This window comes from Mollisia scopiformis (assembly GCF_001500285.1).
Source record: "Mollisia scopiformis unplaced genomic scaffold LY89scaffold_24, whole genome shotgun sequence".
NCBI lineage: Eukaryota > Fungi > Ascomycota > Leotiomycetes > Helotiales > Mollisiaceae > Mollisia > Mollisia scopiformis.
In genome coordinates, this window is record NW_017263604.1 from 829,317 (window position 1) to 845,416 (window position 16,100).

Here is a 16,100-nt window from a genome sequence, read left to right on the forward strand (position 1 = left end):
GCTTTCTTTCTTCGCCAAGTCAAAGCAAGTCTTCCAGGAAGTGCCTTCCTTGTACAACTAAGCTTCCCAGCAACATATAATCATCGATTGCATCTTTAATTCCAAAAATCTATTTTAAATCGCCGCCATCTTAGGACGAATCAGTTTTCTGCCCACGATGGGGCATCGCCTGCACCGCAAGAAGTCCAGAAATGCATAAAACCAATGAAGTCACTCCAACAAACCTGTCAGGATAGGCTCATCAACGACCTCTCTCAGGCTGTAGACGGAGTACAAGCACCAGCACGGTATTGCTGCGGAGGCTCGGTCCTTCTTGATGTCTATGATCAGGTCGTCATTTACTGGAATGATGCGGATGAGGACATTATCTCAAGAAAGATTGAATTTCCATTTGAGGTGAGTACCCCTTTCTATTTTGCACTGCACACAGAAGCACAATTCGAGCGAAGACGAAGTACTGTTACTGACCAGTTCGTTGCCAAATAGCGGTCGCCAAAGACGTTTAAAGGTTTGCACCGCTTGATAGAAGCTTGCAACAAAATCGGCAGATTGGAAGCACATCGCATCACCACAGGCTTCCATCCCCATGACGTCGGAATTCTTGATCTCATCTCACAGATACTTCTCCCCAGCTTCCAAGGAGAGTTTCTGAAACTTCGACCTCAGCATCGAGGTGTTACAGCCAAGTTCGAAGGACTCTACGTTATGCAAGGACCTGCGAGCAAGTCTCAAAAGCCGTTCAGGATCTCGGACGATGCGAATTTCTTGGGAACTTTGATTTGTTGTATTCCTATGGATCATACTGGTGGAGAGCTTAGTGTACTAAACAATGAAGATTGGAGTCGCTTTCCCTGGACCGACGAAACCGACCAAAATGTCGTCGTTGATCAAGATCCGATCACTGGAACAGTTGTCGGAGTACTCGGAAACGATATTAATTCTGATGATCTGCGTGAAGGTCATCCTCCCGACGAACCATATGACGAGAAACAATGGGATACCTCAAGTGAAGATAGCGTCAAGCATGACACTCCCAAATTCAGACAACATGCTCTCCATTGGGCTGCATTTGTGGAAGATTGTGACTACCAGATTGAGCCCATACGAGACGGCTTTCAGATCTTCCTTAGTTATGATCTCTTCGTCACCGAGCGTTGTGGTACATTCGTACAAGGGATACGGCTTCTGGAATCGACTGTCTTCCCACTGTACAAAGGGGTGCAAGCATTGTTCCATTGCCCGGCTTTTCTCAAGAAAGGTAAGTCCTCAAATCAATAGCTCCTCTATCTGAGACTGATCATGGATCCAAGGTGGCATTATCGGCTATCACTGTCAACACAAATATTTCCACACGAACGAGGATACCGTTGGTCGTATGCCGTATGATCTCAGGGGAGTTGATCTAGTTCTCTACACTAGTTTCAAGGCTTTGGGATTAGAAGTTGATAAAAAGCCCATCCTCAAAAAAAAGGATCTCGAAGATTTTGTGATGAAAGATTGGGAGCACGACCATGAATTCGGTAGATATAATCAAATGACGCCAGAGGAACAGAATGACTGGCTGAGAGACTTCCACCAGAAGACGTGTGGTTGTGGTGGACAGCATAGCATGAAATTCCCTAACGCCTGGGAATGGATTGCGCAATTCCCCCACACGTACGCTGGAACTGAGTTCCATGAACGCGATAAAAACTTTCGAGACATGCGGTGTACGCACAGGGGACGTTTCATCGATGAGAAAGAAACTGAGCGGCACAAATTTGACAGAAGAAATGTATGTATATCGAATCCCTCAAGAAGCAAAGACCACTAACCATCATCAAGGTCATCAATGATGTATGGCCCTTCGAGATCAAGGGAAATGTTATCTGGCTGAAACGCACTGGTTATCCCACGTACGAGACAGCCTTGGAGCTTCGATATATGGACGACTTCGAAGATGGGCAGGACGATATACCGTTCAGGTCTTTAGTTGCTGTATTTGTCAAATTCAGCAGTAAGAATCAGTTGGAGGTGACTGAAAAGTCGGAGACGCCTTCGTAAGGAAAGCAGTAATCAAGTCTATCTTGGGACGTATGGCTTACAATTGTATGTACAGAGATTTTAGCCAGAGTCACGGGCACTCAATCACCAGTCAATCCCGAATTGCTCTCCTAAAGCTTCCTTCAACCACACCAGCAAGCCGTCCGCTCCAGCCTTCTCCCTAATCCCAACAGGAATGCACACCAACTTCAACTCTTTCCCCAGCTGCTCATTGTACTCCTCGACCACTTTCTTCACTTCTTCCTGGTATTCGACAGGAAGTCCTCCCCCAACCATGATACCTGCGGGAGTCGGGTTCAGCGTTTTGAGTATTAAGCGAACATTGGCTGGGCTATAGCTGTCGGCATCGATGATGGCGAGGTAGTGGAATTTGGGAGCTAAGCTTTGTTCGAGCTGGAGAGCGATTGGTCGAGTTCTACCGATGTAGAGGAGGGGAATGGAGGATGTTGTTTGAGACATGTTGTGTGAACTTTTTTGATGTGGTGAGCTTTTAGATTGAGTCTGAATTATTTGAGGCCTGAGCTCAATGTTCTATCCAACATATATCGGAAACTTGGTTGGTCTTATAAAATTCCTTTCTTGCTCCACTATCAGGATTCAAAGATCCAATAACGTATGATAGCACAGCTTTATTAGTTCAGGCTCAGAAACCATATTTGTCAGCGGCGCATGCTATAAGCACTAAGTAGGCTTGGAATACACGCTTACAGCCCCCTAAATGACAAGTTCGCAGTAGCAGCTGACAAACTGCGGCGCGAACTGAACCCCCGAATGCTGAAACACTTGACGGCCAGCTTTAATAACATACACTGTCAAGATGCTATTAATCTATGTAATCTGTGAGTTGCGGGATTCGGTCTCGCTATCGTCCAAGTCGTCTCCAAGTCGATCCCCATGTTTTCCGGAAAGGTGTTATTCTCAATTGGTTCTCAATCGGCTGCAGATGGTATGAATTCTTCAGATCAAGACTCAAGCCTTGAGCAGCAGAATCTACTGATTATTGGTAAGCCAGACCGAAGTCTCTCCTACCTACAATGTCACGTATCTTCGTGCTCTATATTCTCTTGGTTCTTTAATTAGATGAAGCACCAGATCCAGCAACAACTTTGAGCGACACTGGGCACATAATATCATTCATTAAGTTGTAAAGTCGCCTATTTCTCCTCGCTTATTGCAACAACATCGCCAAATACTCACTCCCACGAGATGCAGAGCATCCATCCTTGTCAATTTGTCCTTCGTATCTATGCCTTCAATCCACCTTGAGGCTCAGTAACAACCACAGGTGACGCAGATCGTTTTTCAACAATTCTCAGCCCGACCAGCAGTAGCACAAGTGCCTCAATACCCAAGATAACGGCAAGTGTCACCATTGCACCAATGACTCCACCGACCGCAGTGGAAATTCCATTGTCTCGAGACGAATCGGTAGCTCCAGGGGTAGCTGTAACAGTGACAACAGAGGTACTCGTGCTGGTGCAACCAGTGGACGTATTTCCGCACGCCGTGCACCAGTCCGCTTGCCCACTGACGGAAATCTTATTCATCTCGGTCATGAAAGTAGTCCACGGAAGTTCCAAGCTCGATTGTCCGAAGAGAGGATACGGCATCAGGGGAGTATCAGCAGCGCTTCCATTGGCGAAGAGGAAACGAACGGAAACTTGGTCCACGGGTGGGTATGCCGTTCCAGTGACAGTAGCGTTTGTGACGAGCTCAAAAGTCATGGAAGAAGCAAAGTTCACGATGCCTGTGAAGTTATCGGATACGGATGGGAGAGAGGCCAGGCCAAAGAACGAAAGGAACGCTGCGTATTCGCCGAGCTGGAGTGAAAGCTTTGGTGCTGTGGTAGTGAGAGTCATGTTCAAGTACTCCACAATCTGGGAAGCGAGGACAGATCCGGCAATGGCTACCTGATACGAGATTGAGAGGTTAGAACACTTGTTGCGTGCTATGGAAAGGAAAGGACCAGAAAATATTCGACGATTAAATACGCAGGAGACGAGAGATAGAAGAGATTGACTCACCAATGAGTTTGATGCGTTGTAAGCAAGAGAAAATTCGTGGTGGTTTGCCAGAGTCTCAAGCTGAAGGACATTGGCGGGAGTAAGAAGGTCAGAGGATTGGATAGTGGCATTGTGGATCATAGAAACTTGGACGAGATCCCAAACTGTTGAAGTCAGCGTCCGCAGATTGGGAAATCGTTGCGACAGATTTGAAGCGTCAACAGCGGAGACTTACTTGCGTAAGCATTCTTGTAGATGGCCGTAGCAGCAGTAAAAGTGTTGTTGATAACAGGCAAGATACTCTGATAGAAAGAAGCAGTGGAACTGCTCAAAGTCTTGTAGTCCGACGAGAAAAAGTAATTGTTAGATGCAGCAACAGCATTCACGCATCCACTGGCTCCCTGCAACCAAGTGGCATCTCCAGAGTTATCTACAGCTGAGGCCAGAGCATTGACTGGTACGATTTGGTAGCCATTGAAGGGTGCTTCAACGCTAGTTCCGTTGGCCAACGTTTGTGATCCCAGAGTTGCTCCAACTGGCGGGTACAATCCTTGTAAAAAACCTGTTGCACAACTTTGGAGCACATCATCGACGGCTGTCTGAACCTCTAGCTGAGACAACTTTACAAGGTCCGTGCTGATGCCATAGATCTGAGTTGAGCCATTGGTAATGTAGCGATTGCGATAGAAACCGCCTGAAGTCATTGGAGTCAGCACAGTGCTTCATTATGGATGTGGAACATGATGAGCTACGTGTTGGAGCATAGGTTTCGACCCAAAGCTCTTCAGTAATGCGAAGAAAGGGATCAAAACGTACCTGACTGATAGATCTGTTGGTATCCAAGATCTGTCAAATGAGTGGGTGGATAAGACTTTGTGCTTCGGTCTCCGTGGCGGCTGAAGATAAAGGCGCCGAGAATGGTCTCACTCGCTTCAATGAGGGGTAGAAGTGCCAAAACCAAAACTTGAAAGTGGAAGGCAACCATGACGAAGAGTTGGTTGATGAAGGATCGAAGATGAAAAATTGGAAGAGACAAGATCCAATATTGGCGATAAGGTAAATATGAAGGGCAATGGGCACAAGACAATGATTCTACTTCACCGTGGAGATTGGAGATTGAGCTAGATGCACATATTTCTTTTCACGATAAGAGCGGGGTACTGAATCAAGCCATGTCTTTGAAATGCACTCGTGTCATTCTGTTGTAAGTCTAGTGGTACGCCACAACTTCGGAAGCTTTTCCGCACAGGTTCTGCCGTGCAATGTTCCACGAAGATATCCTGCTGATGCTCGAAAGCTTCGATGCGGACATGACCTTCCTTTCGATATCATTGATTCTTGTCGAGGTCATTGGGCTTGTTTTATTTTTCGATCTAGCATCTGTTGTAGCTCTTCGGAATGGTGTGGATATTCAAAGAGCATAGCGCCGGGGTTCTAAGGTGTCTTGAGCAAAAGAACACATACATATGCAGCTATAGCAGGATCTCCGAGGGTATGGCGAACCACTCTGAGACAATGCATTAACCATGGGTGGAGATGTCTCCGCGCTTGCATACCACTCGAATTGAGCAAAGTCTTACCAACCAGAGAGCTTGATGTCCGGATATGTCATAAGTCTCGCCAAAACCGAAATCTACCTCGTGTTGATTTTCTGTAGTTTCAATATGGATTCACGGCCCAATTGGCTGGCTTAAGTCTTCATGGACAATGTCGATGTTTTGGAGTATAACGAGCACTTTGTGTTTGACTATGCCTTGCAAGTAGTCGTTGCCATTTGTAACTCTGGAGGTGGAGCCATCTTCAACTCAAGACTCAGAAGAGACCAAAACGTCCGGGCTTGGTAAACCAAGTCTTTGTAAGGTTAAGTTGACTGCCTTTACACTTCGAGGCTAGTTTGACTCGCAGTAAAGTGCAATTCGGGCCAACTGGTTTCAAGAGATACGCTGATTAACGTCAGAATTTCTCAGGGGCGGCGCTTGATAAGGTCTACCACTTCGCCACAAATACTGCTTTACCACCATACACTGGCACACTGAAGCACGAATGTGTTGAATACTCACAAACTCTGGAAAATAATCTCAAGATCGTCGGAACTATAGTTCGATAAATATCTGGGAGAAATAGGAAATAGTACTCAAACTTACATACTAGTAGCAAACATTGGCATGCGACAGCTCCATTGATGCAGAGCAGCTAAGGGGAAAGAGGTATCACCGTATCACAGCGATGGAGTCATTCAAACTCCATCTTACATGTTTCCACCTTAATCATGAAACTGAATATGTGCTGACAAACAAAGAAGACTTGCAAGATCACAGTTCGTGCATCAAGTTCCAAAAGTGGGGTCGTCAGGAATCCTATTTGACTCACAGGCCTTGAGCAAACCAAACCAAACCTTTTCCACGTAAACGCGTTCAATATCAGTCGATATCAGAAAGTATGGACGTCTTCAGTAGTCTGCCAACTTCAAACGAGCACATCAAATGTGTCGATATGCACACCTCCGGCGGTCCAGTCCGAATACCAATCCAAGGACTTCCAAACCTCACAGGAACACTTCTCGGACAAAAGAGCCAGGCTTCACTACCAGAAAACGACTACATCAGACGAAGACTACTCCTCGAGCCTCGAGGCCACGATGGCATGTATGGAGGTATCCTCCGGAAAGACACCGAGCTCACGAAGTCTGGCGTCGCCGACATAGGAATCCTGTACATCCACTCTGGCGGATACTCTATGATGTGCGGCCATGTTACTCTGGGGGTTTCACGTTTCTTGATAGATACGCATGACCCGGAAGTATTTCCGAACCGCGAGAAATTGAGATTTGACACGAAGAGTTTGACAACGGAGTTGAGGTTGCATGCGCCTTGTGGTCTTCTTAGGATCACTGTTCCTACGATGCCGGACGGGAAGAGTTCAGATCCTAACCGAGATGTATCATTCTTGTCCGTTCCCTCGTTTGCAGCTGGTCTTGACATTGAAGTTCCGATTGAGACGATCAGGAAGTGGACAGAGTTGGGAACTCGATCATCTATTGTAGTAGATATCAGTTTCAGTGGAGCATTCTTTGCCATCGTCTCGGCTCAAGAACTTGGCTTTGCAAATGGGGTTAAAGATATCAGAAACCTGGAGGAACTTTGGCCAGTGGTAAATACCATCAGAGACACAATATCAACCGCACCAGAGCTGAGCGCGTACACCTATCTACCTACGTCTCCGGAGCCAGTTTTGGTTAACGGTGTAATTATCAGAGACTCGACAATTGGCCAAACGCGTGAGGACGTTTCGGGGGCTGAGGTAGGAATTGTGTTTGTGGAGAATGCGATTGATCGTTCGCCATGTGGTTCTGGTACTGCTGCACGTGTTGCATTGGCTTACGCTAAAGGCGAGAGAAAGATCGGAGAGAGGTGGGCATACCACTCTATGCTCTCTTTGACTAGTGATGGCCAAGGACCATTCGTGGGCAGCCCAGAAGAGGAAATTGTGATCCCTGGTGGAAAAGGAGTCGGAGCGAGAGGTGTGGTTGTTAGGACTGAGGGAAGGGCTTATTACACCGGTGCAAGTATTTTTGTCCTAGAGGACATAGATAAGATTTCTAGGAGTGGGTTCAAAATTATGGAGTTGTCCAAAGCTCTCGCGGGAACAAGGAGAACTCAACATGCGCAAGAGCCTGGAACTTAAAAATATCGGTCTGCTTGTCTATAGCATTCCAAAATGAATATCTACCATTCAAGGCCCACATTAGGTTTGCCAGCGTCGCCAATTTAATGAGAACCAGTTGAAATGTTCGGATGAGATGGATAGCGCAAATTAACTTGTGCCACTTTACTTGGACTGAAAAAAGATTTAGTAATACAATTTTGACACTTATCCACTTCTCCATCTCAAGCCGCCTGCGCCCAAGCAGCTCTAAATTTGATCAACCCAACCGCAGACATCAACGCTCCAACAACCCCATCACTCAGCATCCCACCCTCGAAAGCCCAATGCATGCTCAAAGGCGTATAAGCAACATTCATCAGCGCACTCCTCAACCAACTCGCTTCCTCCGCCTCGATCCCCTTTCTATCCTTCTCGTCAACCGCCTTCACCTTCCTCGTCTCCCTCAACTGTCTCGCACGATACAACCTCACAAATTCAAGCGCCACATACGCTAGAAACATCCGCAAACTCGTCTTAGCCCATCTCTTAATATCCGCCACTGTCCAGCCTCTCAGAACACCTTTACCGGCCAGATAGTATCCATTCTCGTAGACATAATACGCGCCCAGCGAAAGAGTCTGCGCATATGAAACAGCACGGACCACAACGTCTTTCGGCGGATCAACATAATTCCTCTTAGCCATGGCGTAAACACCAAGTAGTCCCCACAATCTCGTGAAAGTCCGGAAATCAGAACACATCCCAGCCAGAGTCTTAGTACTAGCCCCGAGCTCAGCGAGCTTCATCACCGAGGCGGGGCCATGTTTTAACGTGTCTGGAGAAGCATTGGGGTTGGTGAGAGCCGTAATTTCGAGGTTCTCGAGGTTGGAGATCTGAGAGGAGACGAAGAAGAGGCCATAGCCGACGAGGGTGAGTGTTGCATCGACCCCAGAGGACGTGGAGAGGACTTTTGAGAGGCGGGTGATGCGTTGATCCGTGCCGGAGGTGAAGAGGGAGGGGCCGGAGAATGGGAGTTGCGTTGCTTTGTCTGAGGCCATGGTGGGATGGGGAATAGGATCGTGAAAGGGGCTCACGATGGATGTTGTTGTTTTGATGTAGGACCAGAGGAGGTTGAGATTTTGATGGCTGGGGTAAGACGGGGTGGGGCCAGCTGGAAGGAGATGTGGGGTAACGCCACTACGCCACTCTTGGAGATCGTGACCGAGGTGCAATTCGGCATGGTGAGAAATTATGAAATACAGCTCAGTGAGGATTCAGAAAACAATCGAGAGCATGCAGAAGAGTTGGTTTAGTATGTCGAGGAACTGTCCTCAGCATTAAATAAAATCAAGTTTGAGCAAATATCACGTGAAGGATTACTATTCTCCTGTGTCTGATACTCCGTCAGTTGAAATGCGCTAGAAGGCATAATGGATTACTCGACGTCGAATCGTAATCATAAAAAGTACCTTGTTAAGTTTCTTATTTTCTAGTACCTTGGCAGTGATAAATTCGGACCATGTTTGTTTTTGTGACTTCACATAAGCATTGTGGCCTCCACCTCAAACGACACTAGTATAAACCGTCTGCCACTCCGGATGATCCGTATAACTATACACCTCCGTTTTCAAAGTCGTTACCTATATATCATCAGCATTTACCACTCGGTTTCAATTTCAGGAGTATGAGCACATACCGTAACATAATCCCAGCTCTGAATCTGATTCGTAGCCGTAATAATCGTAGGTGGCGGCGCAGCATCAACCAAACAAGAACAAACCGGTTGTAGAAGTATTAATTGCATTGAAGAGAGGAAAGGCGGGACTGTGTAATCTCGTTTCTGAATCGCGGCAACGGTGGGAGAATAGGATGGAGCGGGTGTTATGAGTGGTGGGGAGGGCGTGCATCCTGACTGTTTTCTTGTCAATATTCCAAAGAAAGGAAAGAGGGGGGAAATGTGGGAGAAAGAAGGGAAAAGAAGTCATACAGGTAACAAATCCCCACAATCTCTATCATAAAACAACGCCACGATTCCAGGACTCGTTGTATCCACATTCCCCGCCACAGAAACGTTGTAAAGGTTACATCGGTCGAACTTCACGATCCCATTGTCTTGTGGAACGACCTGGAAACTCTTGCAATCAGACATGCTGAGACAAAGTTGGTGGCAATCGGCGCTGGGTATGTATTGATCGGTGATCATGTTCGAATAATAACCATTTGCTGATACACCGCAGGCCATGGACGCCGAGGGAGTGGGGCAGAGGAGTGTTGTTGTTCCAGGGCTGGTGATTTTAGCATCTGATATTGGTGGGATTGGCAAAAAAGGCTTACGAGGTATCTGTACTGGTGGTGGATACGCTAGTTGTAGTTGTTGATGTGAGCGTCTCAGTTTTCCTGCCAGTTAATGTTTGGTCTACCCAAGCAATGGTCGTTTGTCGCACGACCGCCGAGCAGAAACTGGAATAATCGAATGAGACTGATCTCGACCTGCAGTCATAGATATTCAGCAGCTGTGAGAAAGCGGGAGTTGAGATTCATACGGGTTCACCAGTGCGGTGTAGATGTCGTGGAAGTTTCCTGACTCTGTGCTGGCTGTGCAATCTGCAAAGAGATTAGCTAAGTAAAGTGAAGAGAATAGTGAGGCTGACAATGGGGTTGTGTCCATGTCTGAGCTATGGGGGCTTGGCGAGCTTCGAGAAGAACATGATCGGGAGCTTGTTCTCGATCAGATAACCCGCTGTTCAATGAAGGCAAAGCAGCAACGAGATTCCTCGCGCTGGCAAGGCAGAGGAAGAATGTCGACCGCATCGTGTCAATATATGCCACTAAAACACTAAAGTAATGAAAAAATAAGCTATTGTCGATCAAATTAAGTTTCCCCAGATCTCCACAATCATCAGGGCCGCGAACCTTTATACATCCCAAGACTTCCCCGCGCTCACGGCGCCGAGACGTCCGTCATCCACAACAAACACAGCTTCGCGTCCTGCTATCAAATAAACTATCCCGGACTGTCCGGCTCGATCAATCATCTGATAAAATGTTTCCGGTGCTGCAGGAACGAAAACCGGGATCCGGCAATGCAGGCTAAACGCGCAAATTAAACGACCGGGCTTGTAAGCGAATCATAAGAATTGCATAAGGAGGCTTTATAGTATTGTGACATTGCGAGAAGAGAGAATTGGGACTGAAATGGTATTGGATGCTAAGGTCGGGGTTGTGGTGAGTGATTGTTTTGGGGTCTTCCGCACGTGTGGGGAAGAGGGAAGGGCGCCTGGTCAAATGTGCTAGGACGTTAAGATTGTGTCCGTTGTCAGGCTTGAAATAGAAGGATAAACTTTAAACTAGTGGCTGGTAAAGGATATCTTCCGATGCCTCAGTCAGGTGTTTGCTTAAACGCGGTAACACTCACCAAGTTACCAGATACGAGGACTTCGGTACTCCGATGCTTGCACTGGGGCAGACAGACTTTCAAAGGAACAGTCCGATATAAATAGATATATAGCGATAAGAAGCTTGGGTATATAGCAAATCTCAAAAACAAAACAAGGTCTACACTCTACCATACTCAACAACTTCCATCTCTTGCAACATACCAGTCCTTTCTCTCACGACTGCCTCCACCCACATTCCTTCCGCCTTCACCTTCCTCCTCCACTCCACCCCATCGCTTTCTGCTCTTCCCTCCACGACCTTTATCTCATTCCCATGCTTCACCATCAATCTCTCCATCTTCCTCTTCTCTCCCTCCTTAGCAGCGAAAATCTGCTTCCTTCTATATGCATCCCAGAATTTATACTCACGATCTTGTTCGCTTCTCAACTCCTCTCTCTTCTCTCTCACTACTTGTTCCGCATTTTCTTTCCCTTGCCAAAAAGCTTGGAGTTGAGCAATGTATTCTTCCTCAATGCGTCTCTCCTCCGCCAGACGAGTGCGGTACTCTTGTTTATACGAGTATTCAGCATCAAACACCATTTTCTCGGAAGATAAAGCCAACGCTTCTTTCTCTGGCACGTGTCGGACGGAAAGAGCATCCAAAGCATCCTGGCGTTCTTTTCGCAGGACCTCGATCTCGAACTCATATCGTTCAGCGATCAAGACTCTTTGAACTTCATTGAGGCCTTCAAGCTCCGAGTTCAACTCACGGAATCGTTGACCGATAGCAGCAACCCTTCGCTCCTCAATGCGACGATCCTCTTCTTCTCGTCGAGCTCTTGCTTCCTCGTCTCTCAATCTCTGCTCTTCCGCCGCCGCCGCAGCTCGTTCAGCTTCTTGCCGCTCAAAATCTTCTACCATTTGAACGAGAATTCTTTCTTCCTCAGCAGCAGCTTCTAGTCTCGCAATCTCAGCGGCCCTCTCTTGCCGCCTTACATTAGCATCTTGCTGCGCAATAGCAAGCTGAGCATCGGTACAAGCACAAGTACGCCATCTCGCAGTGCAAATATAGCAAAACTCCGCTTTGCACCGACAAGTCATGTGTCTGCACCCCTGATTATGCTCCACGAACGCATTACACTGATAACACCTTTTCCAGCCTTCCATCTCAGCCAAGCTGATGGTCTGTTGCAAAGCAGGATCTTGCGGACAGTCGACGCCGTGGTGCGGTTCGCCACGACATTGAGTGCAGGTTTTGTGCGAGCAGGATTTGCAGCGTGCGGTGTTGGTGGATTTGTGGATGCGGCGGGGCGGGATCCAGGCGTTGCAGCCGGCGTGCGAGCAGTAGATTCGGTCGCTGGTTGGGATGGACCATTCGGCGGAGCGTTGGGTGTATTTTTCTTTGGTGGCGGTGTCGAGATGTGGGATGATTGTTTCCGAGGGGATGGGGTTTAGGCAGCATTTTGCAGGCCATTGAGCTTCTGTTTCGAGGGCGGTGCTGGGACGGGTTAGTGGAGTTTTGTAATATTGAGGGAGGAGCGACATACGTGATCAATCGCTGGAAGCAATCTGTACAATAGCTGTGGCAAGTCAACTTGACCATGTCGCCGCTTGCAAAGTCATCGAGACATGATACACATTCCCTGGCGGTGTCAGCATATAGATACGCATAGAATCTCGGCTGCTTACGTTGTCGATGATTCGGAAACAGAGACCTGAGGAACAGGGGAGATAGGGGCTTGAACTTCGACTGACGAATAGTGAGGAGAGACACGGTCTCGTGACGATGATGTTTGGCTGGTGTCTATGTGAGGAATATCGAAGTTGAATGTCGAGTTGTCCTTTCTTCTGAAGAGGGAACTGAGACTAAATGGCCCTCTGTGTTTCCCTTTGCCAGAAGTCATTGATATGGACTCATTGGTTATTGCCTGCACTGGTGCTTTCGATGCTTCTGGTGTTGTTGATGCATATCCAGAATCATTTGATACGAGTGAAGTGGCACTGTTATTACTCGGATCCGACTCTTCATCAGTTGCTGATGAAGGATCCAAGTTTGAAATTGTTGGTACGGCCTGTTTCTTGTTAGTACTTTGAGTTACTGACGATATTTTATTACTCACGTTTCTTCTTGGTCTGGGCACAGTCCTCGTTGTCCTTATCAGAGGTCGAACTTCTCGAGCCGCTGCTGCTTGTCTTTCTGCCTCTTCTTGTTGCGTCCGTAATCGCTCGATCGATCTTGGGATCAAACCTGCAAGCTCCTCGGAAGTCCCTTCTTGGACTCTAAATAGCTCTTGAGGAGGATCATATCTCCACCACTCCAGTTGGTCGTTCCGCTCTACGCTTTCAACAACTGGCTCGAACATCAAGTAGGGGGTATCATTGACTTCTGTGATGCTTGCTGAGAGTGGAGTATCAAAGAACAACTCATCATTGTTCCGAGATGACGAAGCAGAGACTGATGTTGGGACGTGTATTGAAGGTCGTCGAATTTGGGTATCGATCCTTGGGACCTGAAGGTGGTCGATGCCTCGATCACTTTCCTCTGATGGTCTTGGCCACCCACCTGGCATCGATATTACCATTGCTGCTGCCATGTTAATCTGATGTATATGCTATTGTCGATAACAGTGTACAGTGTTGATGGAGAGAAAATAGGATGGTCCCATGAAGCGACTCGCGAACCCCTCACTTGATATTGCTAAAGGATCAACGAGGCAATGCCTTCCCAGAGAGCCTCTCACTAACACTGGCCCATCAAGAAAGCCATACACTGATTACACCACGAGACTGAGGAGCATTTCGGTGCTGTGCCTTCCATCGCTCAGCCATAAGGTGTTTTGTTCCACGCAACCAATCCAATGAACACGGCAGAAACAATCCAAATACGCCACCACGAATCAGACCCTCTAAGGGTAACCCATCCTTGTGTAAAAGCTGATTGAGTCAAATCCACTTGGAAACACGTTGTCGCCGGAAAAAGGAAGGTGGTGTTGGGTGTTGGCACTCTAAGGGGGCGGAGTAAAAAACGCCAACCGGGCTGCGGCAGTCAGCCCTTTGGTAGGATGTCACAAGAATGCTGCATCGCCCTGCTAAAGTGATAGAACGATGAGAAGAAGATGTATGGAAGGATTTAGGGTTGTTCTCCCCGTGTTTGAAGTTCTTGGCGGTCTTTCACCGAATGGTGAAATTCGGTGCTGGCCCATGACTTGTCACTTGAGAGCCTGAAGCTTGAAGCCTGGGGGCTTGGAGCTTGGAACTCGGAGGCTCAAACTTGGCTTGTACAACAAGAGGAAGAAACCCATTTTTATGGTGGAGATATCGAAGTTTCGGAAATGCTAGCAAGACCTCACTCGGGCTCTACTATGTCGACGGGACACATGGTCCTGTTTTTTGGTGTTGAGATGCAAAAAGGTTTCCAAGAATGACCGCGAGAGTATTTTGCGACCGAGGCGCTAAAATCTCGCGCTAGGCCTGAGCTCTCACTTCAATCATCACAACCATCATCTTTCCCTCTCCAAGATCTCCTTCGATTCCCCAAATAAGCTGCAACTCAATCGTTTATTCAATGCCTTTACTTATTTTCGGGACATTGGGTCGCCAGCTTTGCACGTTTGAAAAATAATAGTCACGTGGTGGGCTTTGAAAGCACCTGCAGGTGGGCAGTTACATCAAATCACAAGTTTCTTGACGTTCTCTTCGAAACCTCACCCCGCGATCTCTGAAACAGCTATCCTTTATTAGCTGAAACATATTCAGTATGGGTACTTCGATTCACAACCTTCTGGCCGTCGCCCTCTCTTTCTTTCTATTCTCGTCAGCGTCCACACAATCCCACGATGTTGATGGCACAATCTCACCACCAACCCTCGAAGGACAACTCCAACCATCTCAGACTAACACCAGCGATTCCCTTATTCATCTCTACGAGACTGAGCAATGCCAAACGTCTCCAAAACCAACATGTTCTGATCCCAACTGTCTTGGGCCTCGATACGTCAATCCCATGCAGTACAGATGCGTAGCCACAACGGCTTTCCAGATGGATGGCAGAGATGTTACACTCACCGGATGTCGATGCTGTCCAATTCCGCTCTATGTGCGGTGTAGCAAGCACGACTGCCGTGCTTCAACTGGTACGAGACAATGTGCATCTGAAGAACTGGAAGGGTGCGTTTGCCAAACGATAGACGATCGAATCGAGGCTTTTCGCAGTAGGGAAGGCGAAGATATGCGTGTTCTAGCTGAAGGAGAGGTCGAAGAGGACATCATTGAGGTCAATGATGATGGGCTCTTCGACAACGAGCGAACAACCCAGACCTGGCCAGCCACCGTGTCCACTCTGCTATCTCAGACTACGGAAGAGCAGGAGAGAGATCGAACTGGTGCAGTGGCATTGCCAACGTTTGGACTCAATCAGCAGCCTTTTCGCGTAATGAGAGACGATATCTTTGGGTCTTTCTATTTGGTTTACAAGACCCGATGTTGCGGTAAAGCACCGCTCTTGGTTTAGATCAAGCTGATCTTATTTGTTGACAAATATTCAGGTATCAAGATGCTACCGAGAGGCGTCGTTTGGGCTTTTGAAAACTGAAGTTGTCGTCTGTTCTGTTGCTCTTCACATGATTGCTAGGTGTTATTCTTACCTTGTAACCCTTTCTTACTATCGTCACATTCTTGGGCTGCTTATCGCCCATAAAATGTCGGCCGCTTGAATGTTCAGAAACAAAAACACGTATGCCAATGCTCTTGTTCCTATCAGAGCCAAGTAGACGAGTGTTGAGGGCGGTTGAGCGCCTTGGAGCAAAGCTGCAGAGTCTCGGACGATCAATCCTTCGTTTTGAAGGATTCAAACTACTGCATGTATACCTGAGACCATGATCCGCTGATCCAAGGCTGGTAAGATGCTCGAAGGATAGCACTGGCTCGGGACATCGAGCAAGGTATCACGTGCTCAGCTGCGGTCATGGGCGAGGATTCACGCAGTTTGCGCAGTCCGCGCGTTTCGCGCATCTTCCGCATTTTACCGATACT

At 47.5% G+C, this 16,100-nt stretch overlaps 7 protein-coding genes across 7 annotated transcripts; 3 read left to right on the top strand and 4 right to left on the bottom strand.

Annotated features, from left to right (window-relative positions):
• Nucleotides 1-204: 204 nt before the first annotated feature.
• On the top strand, nucleotides 205-2,043 carry LY89DRAFT_739517 (uncharacterized protein; the record flags this gene model as incomplete). Its single annotated transcript, XM_018220470.1, has 4 exons — nucleotides 205-396; nucleotides 487-1,258; nucleotides 1,311-1,774; nucleotides 1,825-2,043. The coding sequence occupies 4 exons, from the start codon at nucleotides 205-207 to the stop codon at nucleotides 2,041-2,043; spliced, it is 1,647 nt and encodes a 548-aa protein (XP_018065676.1).
• Nucleotides 2,044-3,113: 1,070 nt separating this feature from the next.
• LY89DRAFT_655118 (histidine acid phosphatase-like protein) lies at nucleotides 3,114-5,160 on the bottom strand. The gene is made up of 4 exons (XM_018212331.1): nucleotides 4,863-5,160; nucleotides 4,282-4,740; nucleotides 4,068-4,210; nucleotides 3,114-3,953 (listed from the first exon to the last, which is right to left on the bottom strand). The coding sequence occupies exons 1-4, from the start codon at nucleotides 5,029-5,031 to the stop codon at nucleotides 3,288-3,290; spliced, it is 1,437 nt and encodes a 478-aa protein (XP_018065677.1). The 5' UTR covers nucleotides 5,032-5,160; the 3' UTR covers nucleotides 3,114-3,287.
• Nucleotides 5,161-6,485: 1,325 nt separating this feature from the next.
• Nucleotides 6,486-7,730, top strand: LY89DRAFT_595446 (putative proline racemase; the record flags this gene model as incomplete). Its single annotated transcript, XM_018209860.1, has 1 exon — nucleotides 6,486-7,730. The coding sequence occupies one exon, from the start codon at nucleotides 6,486-6,488 to the stop codon at nucleotides 7,728-7,730; it is 1,245 nt and encodes a 414-aa protein (XP_018065678.1).
• A 21-nt stretch (nucleotides 7,731-7,751) lies between these two features.
• Nucleotides 7,752-8,821, bottom strand: LY89DRAFT_689201 (uncharacterized protein). Its single transcript, XM_018215862.1, has one exon. The coding sequence runs from the start codon at nucleotides 8,747-8,749 to the stop codon at nucleotides 7,934-7,936; it is 816 nt and encodes a 271-aa protein (XP_018065679.1). The 5' UTR covers nucleotides 8,750-8,821; the 3' UTR covers nucleotides 7,752-7,933.
• Nucleotides 8,822-9,129: 308 nt separating this feature from the next.
• On the bottom strand, nucleotides 9,130-10,713 carry LY89DRAFT_689202 (uncharacterized protein). The gene is made up of 7 exons (XM_018215863.1): nucleotides 10,605-10,713; nucleotides 10,343-10,527; nucleotides 10,235-10,295; nucleotides 10,026-10,181; nucleotides 9,679-9,976; nucleotides 9,388-9,603; nucleotides 9,130-9,331 (listed from the first exon to the last, which is right to left on the bottom strand). The coding sequence occupies exons 2-7, from the start codon at nucleotides 10,500-10,502 to the stop codon at nucleotides 9,254-9,256; spliced, it is 969 nt and encodes a 322-aa protein (XP_018065680.1). The 5' UTR covers nucleotides 10,503-10,527; nucleotides 10,605-10,713; the 3' UTR covers nucleotides 9,130-9,253.
• Nucleotides 10,714-11,246: 533 nt separating this feature from the next.
• On the bottom strand, nucleotides 11,247-13,663 carry LY89DRAFT_739523 (uncharacterized protein; the record flags this gene model as incomplete). Its single annotated transcript, XM_018220471.1, has 4 exons — nucleotides 11,247-12,567; nucleotides 12,617-12,712; nucleotides 12,759-13,141; nucleotides 13,190-13,663. The coding sequence occupies 4 exons, from the start codon at nucleotides 13,661-13,663 to the stop codon at nucleotides 11,247-11,249; spliced, it is 2,274 nt and encodes a 757-aa protein (XP_018065681.1).
• Nucleotides 13,664-14,765: 1,102 nt separating this feature from the next.
• LY89DRAFT_242515 (uncharacterized protein) lies at nucleotides 14,766-15,956 on the top strand. Its single transcript, XM_018206124.1, has 2 exons — nucleotides 14,766-15,556; nucleotides 15,614-15,956. Exons 1-2 carry the CDS (start codon nucleotides 14,827-14,829, stop codon nucleotides 15,658-15,660), a joined length of 777 nt encoding a protein of 258 aa, XP_018065682.1. The 5' UTR covers nucleotides 14,766-14,826; the 3' UTR covers nucleotides 15,661-15,956.
• The last annotated feature ends 144 nt before the right edge of the window (nucleotides 15,957-16,100 follow it).

Excerpts from the sequence above, each read along its gene's own strand:
- LY89DRAFT_655118 (XM_018212331.1), bottom strand. The coding sequence starts at position 5,031 with ATGGTTGCCTTCCACTTTCAAGTTTTGGTTTTGGCACTTCTACCCCTC. Across the intron at positions 4,741-4,862 it reads CCAACAGATCTATCAGTCAG|GCGGTTTCTATCGCAATCGC; the intron begins GTACGTTTTGAT and ends CAATGACTTCAG. Across the intron at positions 4,211-4,281 it reads CTACAAGAATGCTTACGCAA|TTTGGGATCTCGTCCAAGTT; the intron begins GTAAGTCTCCGC and ends TGACTTCAACAG.
- LY89DRAFT_689201 (XM_018215862.1), bottom strand. The coding sequence starts at position 8,749 with ATGGCCTCAGACAAAGCAACGCAACTCCCATTCTCCGGCCCCTCCCTC.
- LY89DRAFT_689202 (XM_018215863.1), bottom strand. The coding sequence starts at position 10,502 with ATGCGGTCGACATTCTTCCTCTGCCTTGCCAGCGCGAGGAATCTCGTT. Across the intron at positions 10,296-10,342 it reads GACATGGACACAACCCCATT|ATTGCACAGCCAGCACAGAG; the intron begins GTCAGCCTCACT and ends ATCTCTTTGCAG. Across the intron at positions 9,977-10,025 it reads ACCACCAGTACAGATACCTC|CCCTGGAACAACAACACTCC; the intron begins GTAAGCCTTTTT and ends TAAAATCACCAG.
- LY89DRAFT_242515 (XM_018206124.1), top strand. The coding sequence starts at position 14,827 with ATGGGTACTTCGATTCACAACCTTCTGGCCGTCGCCCTCTCTTTCTTT. Across the intron at positions 15,557-15,613 it reads TTACAAGACCCGATGTTGCG|GTATCAAGATGCTACCGAGA; the intron begins GTAAAGCACCGC and ends ACAAATATTCAG.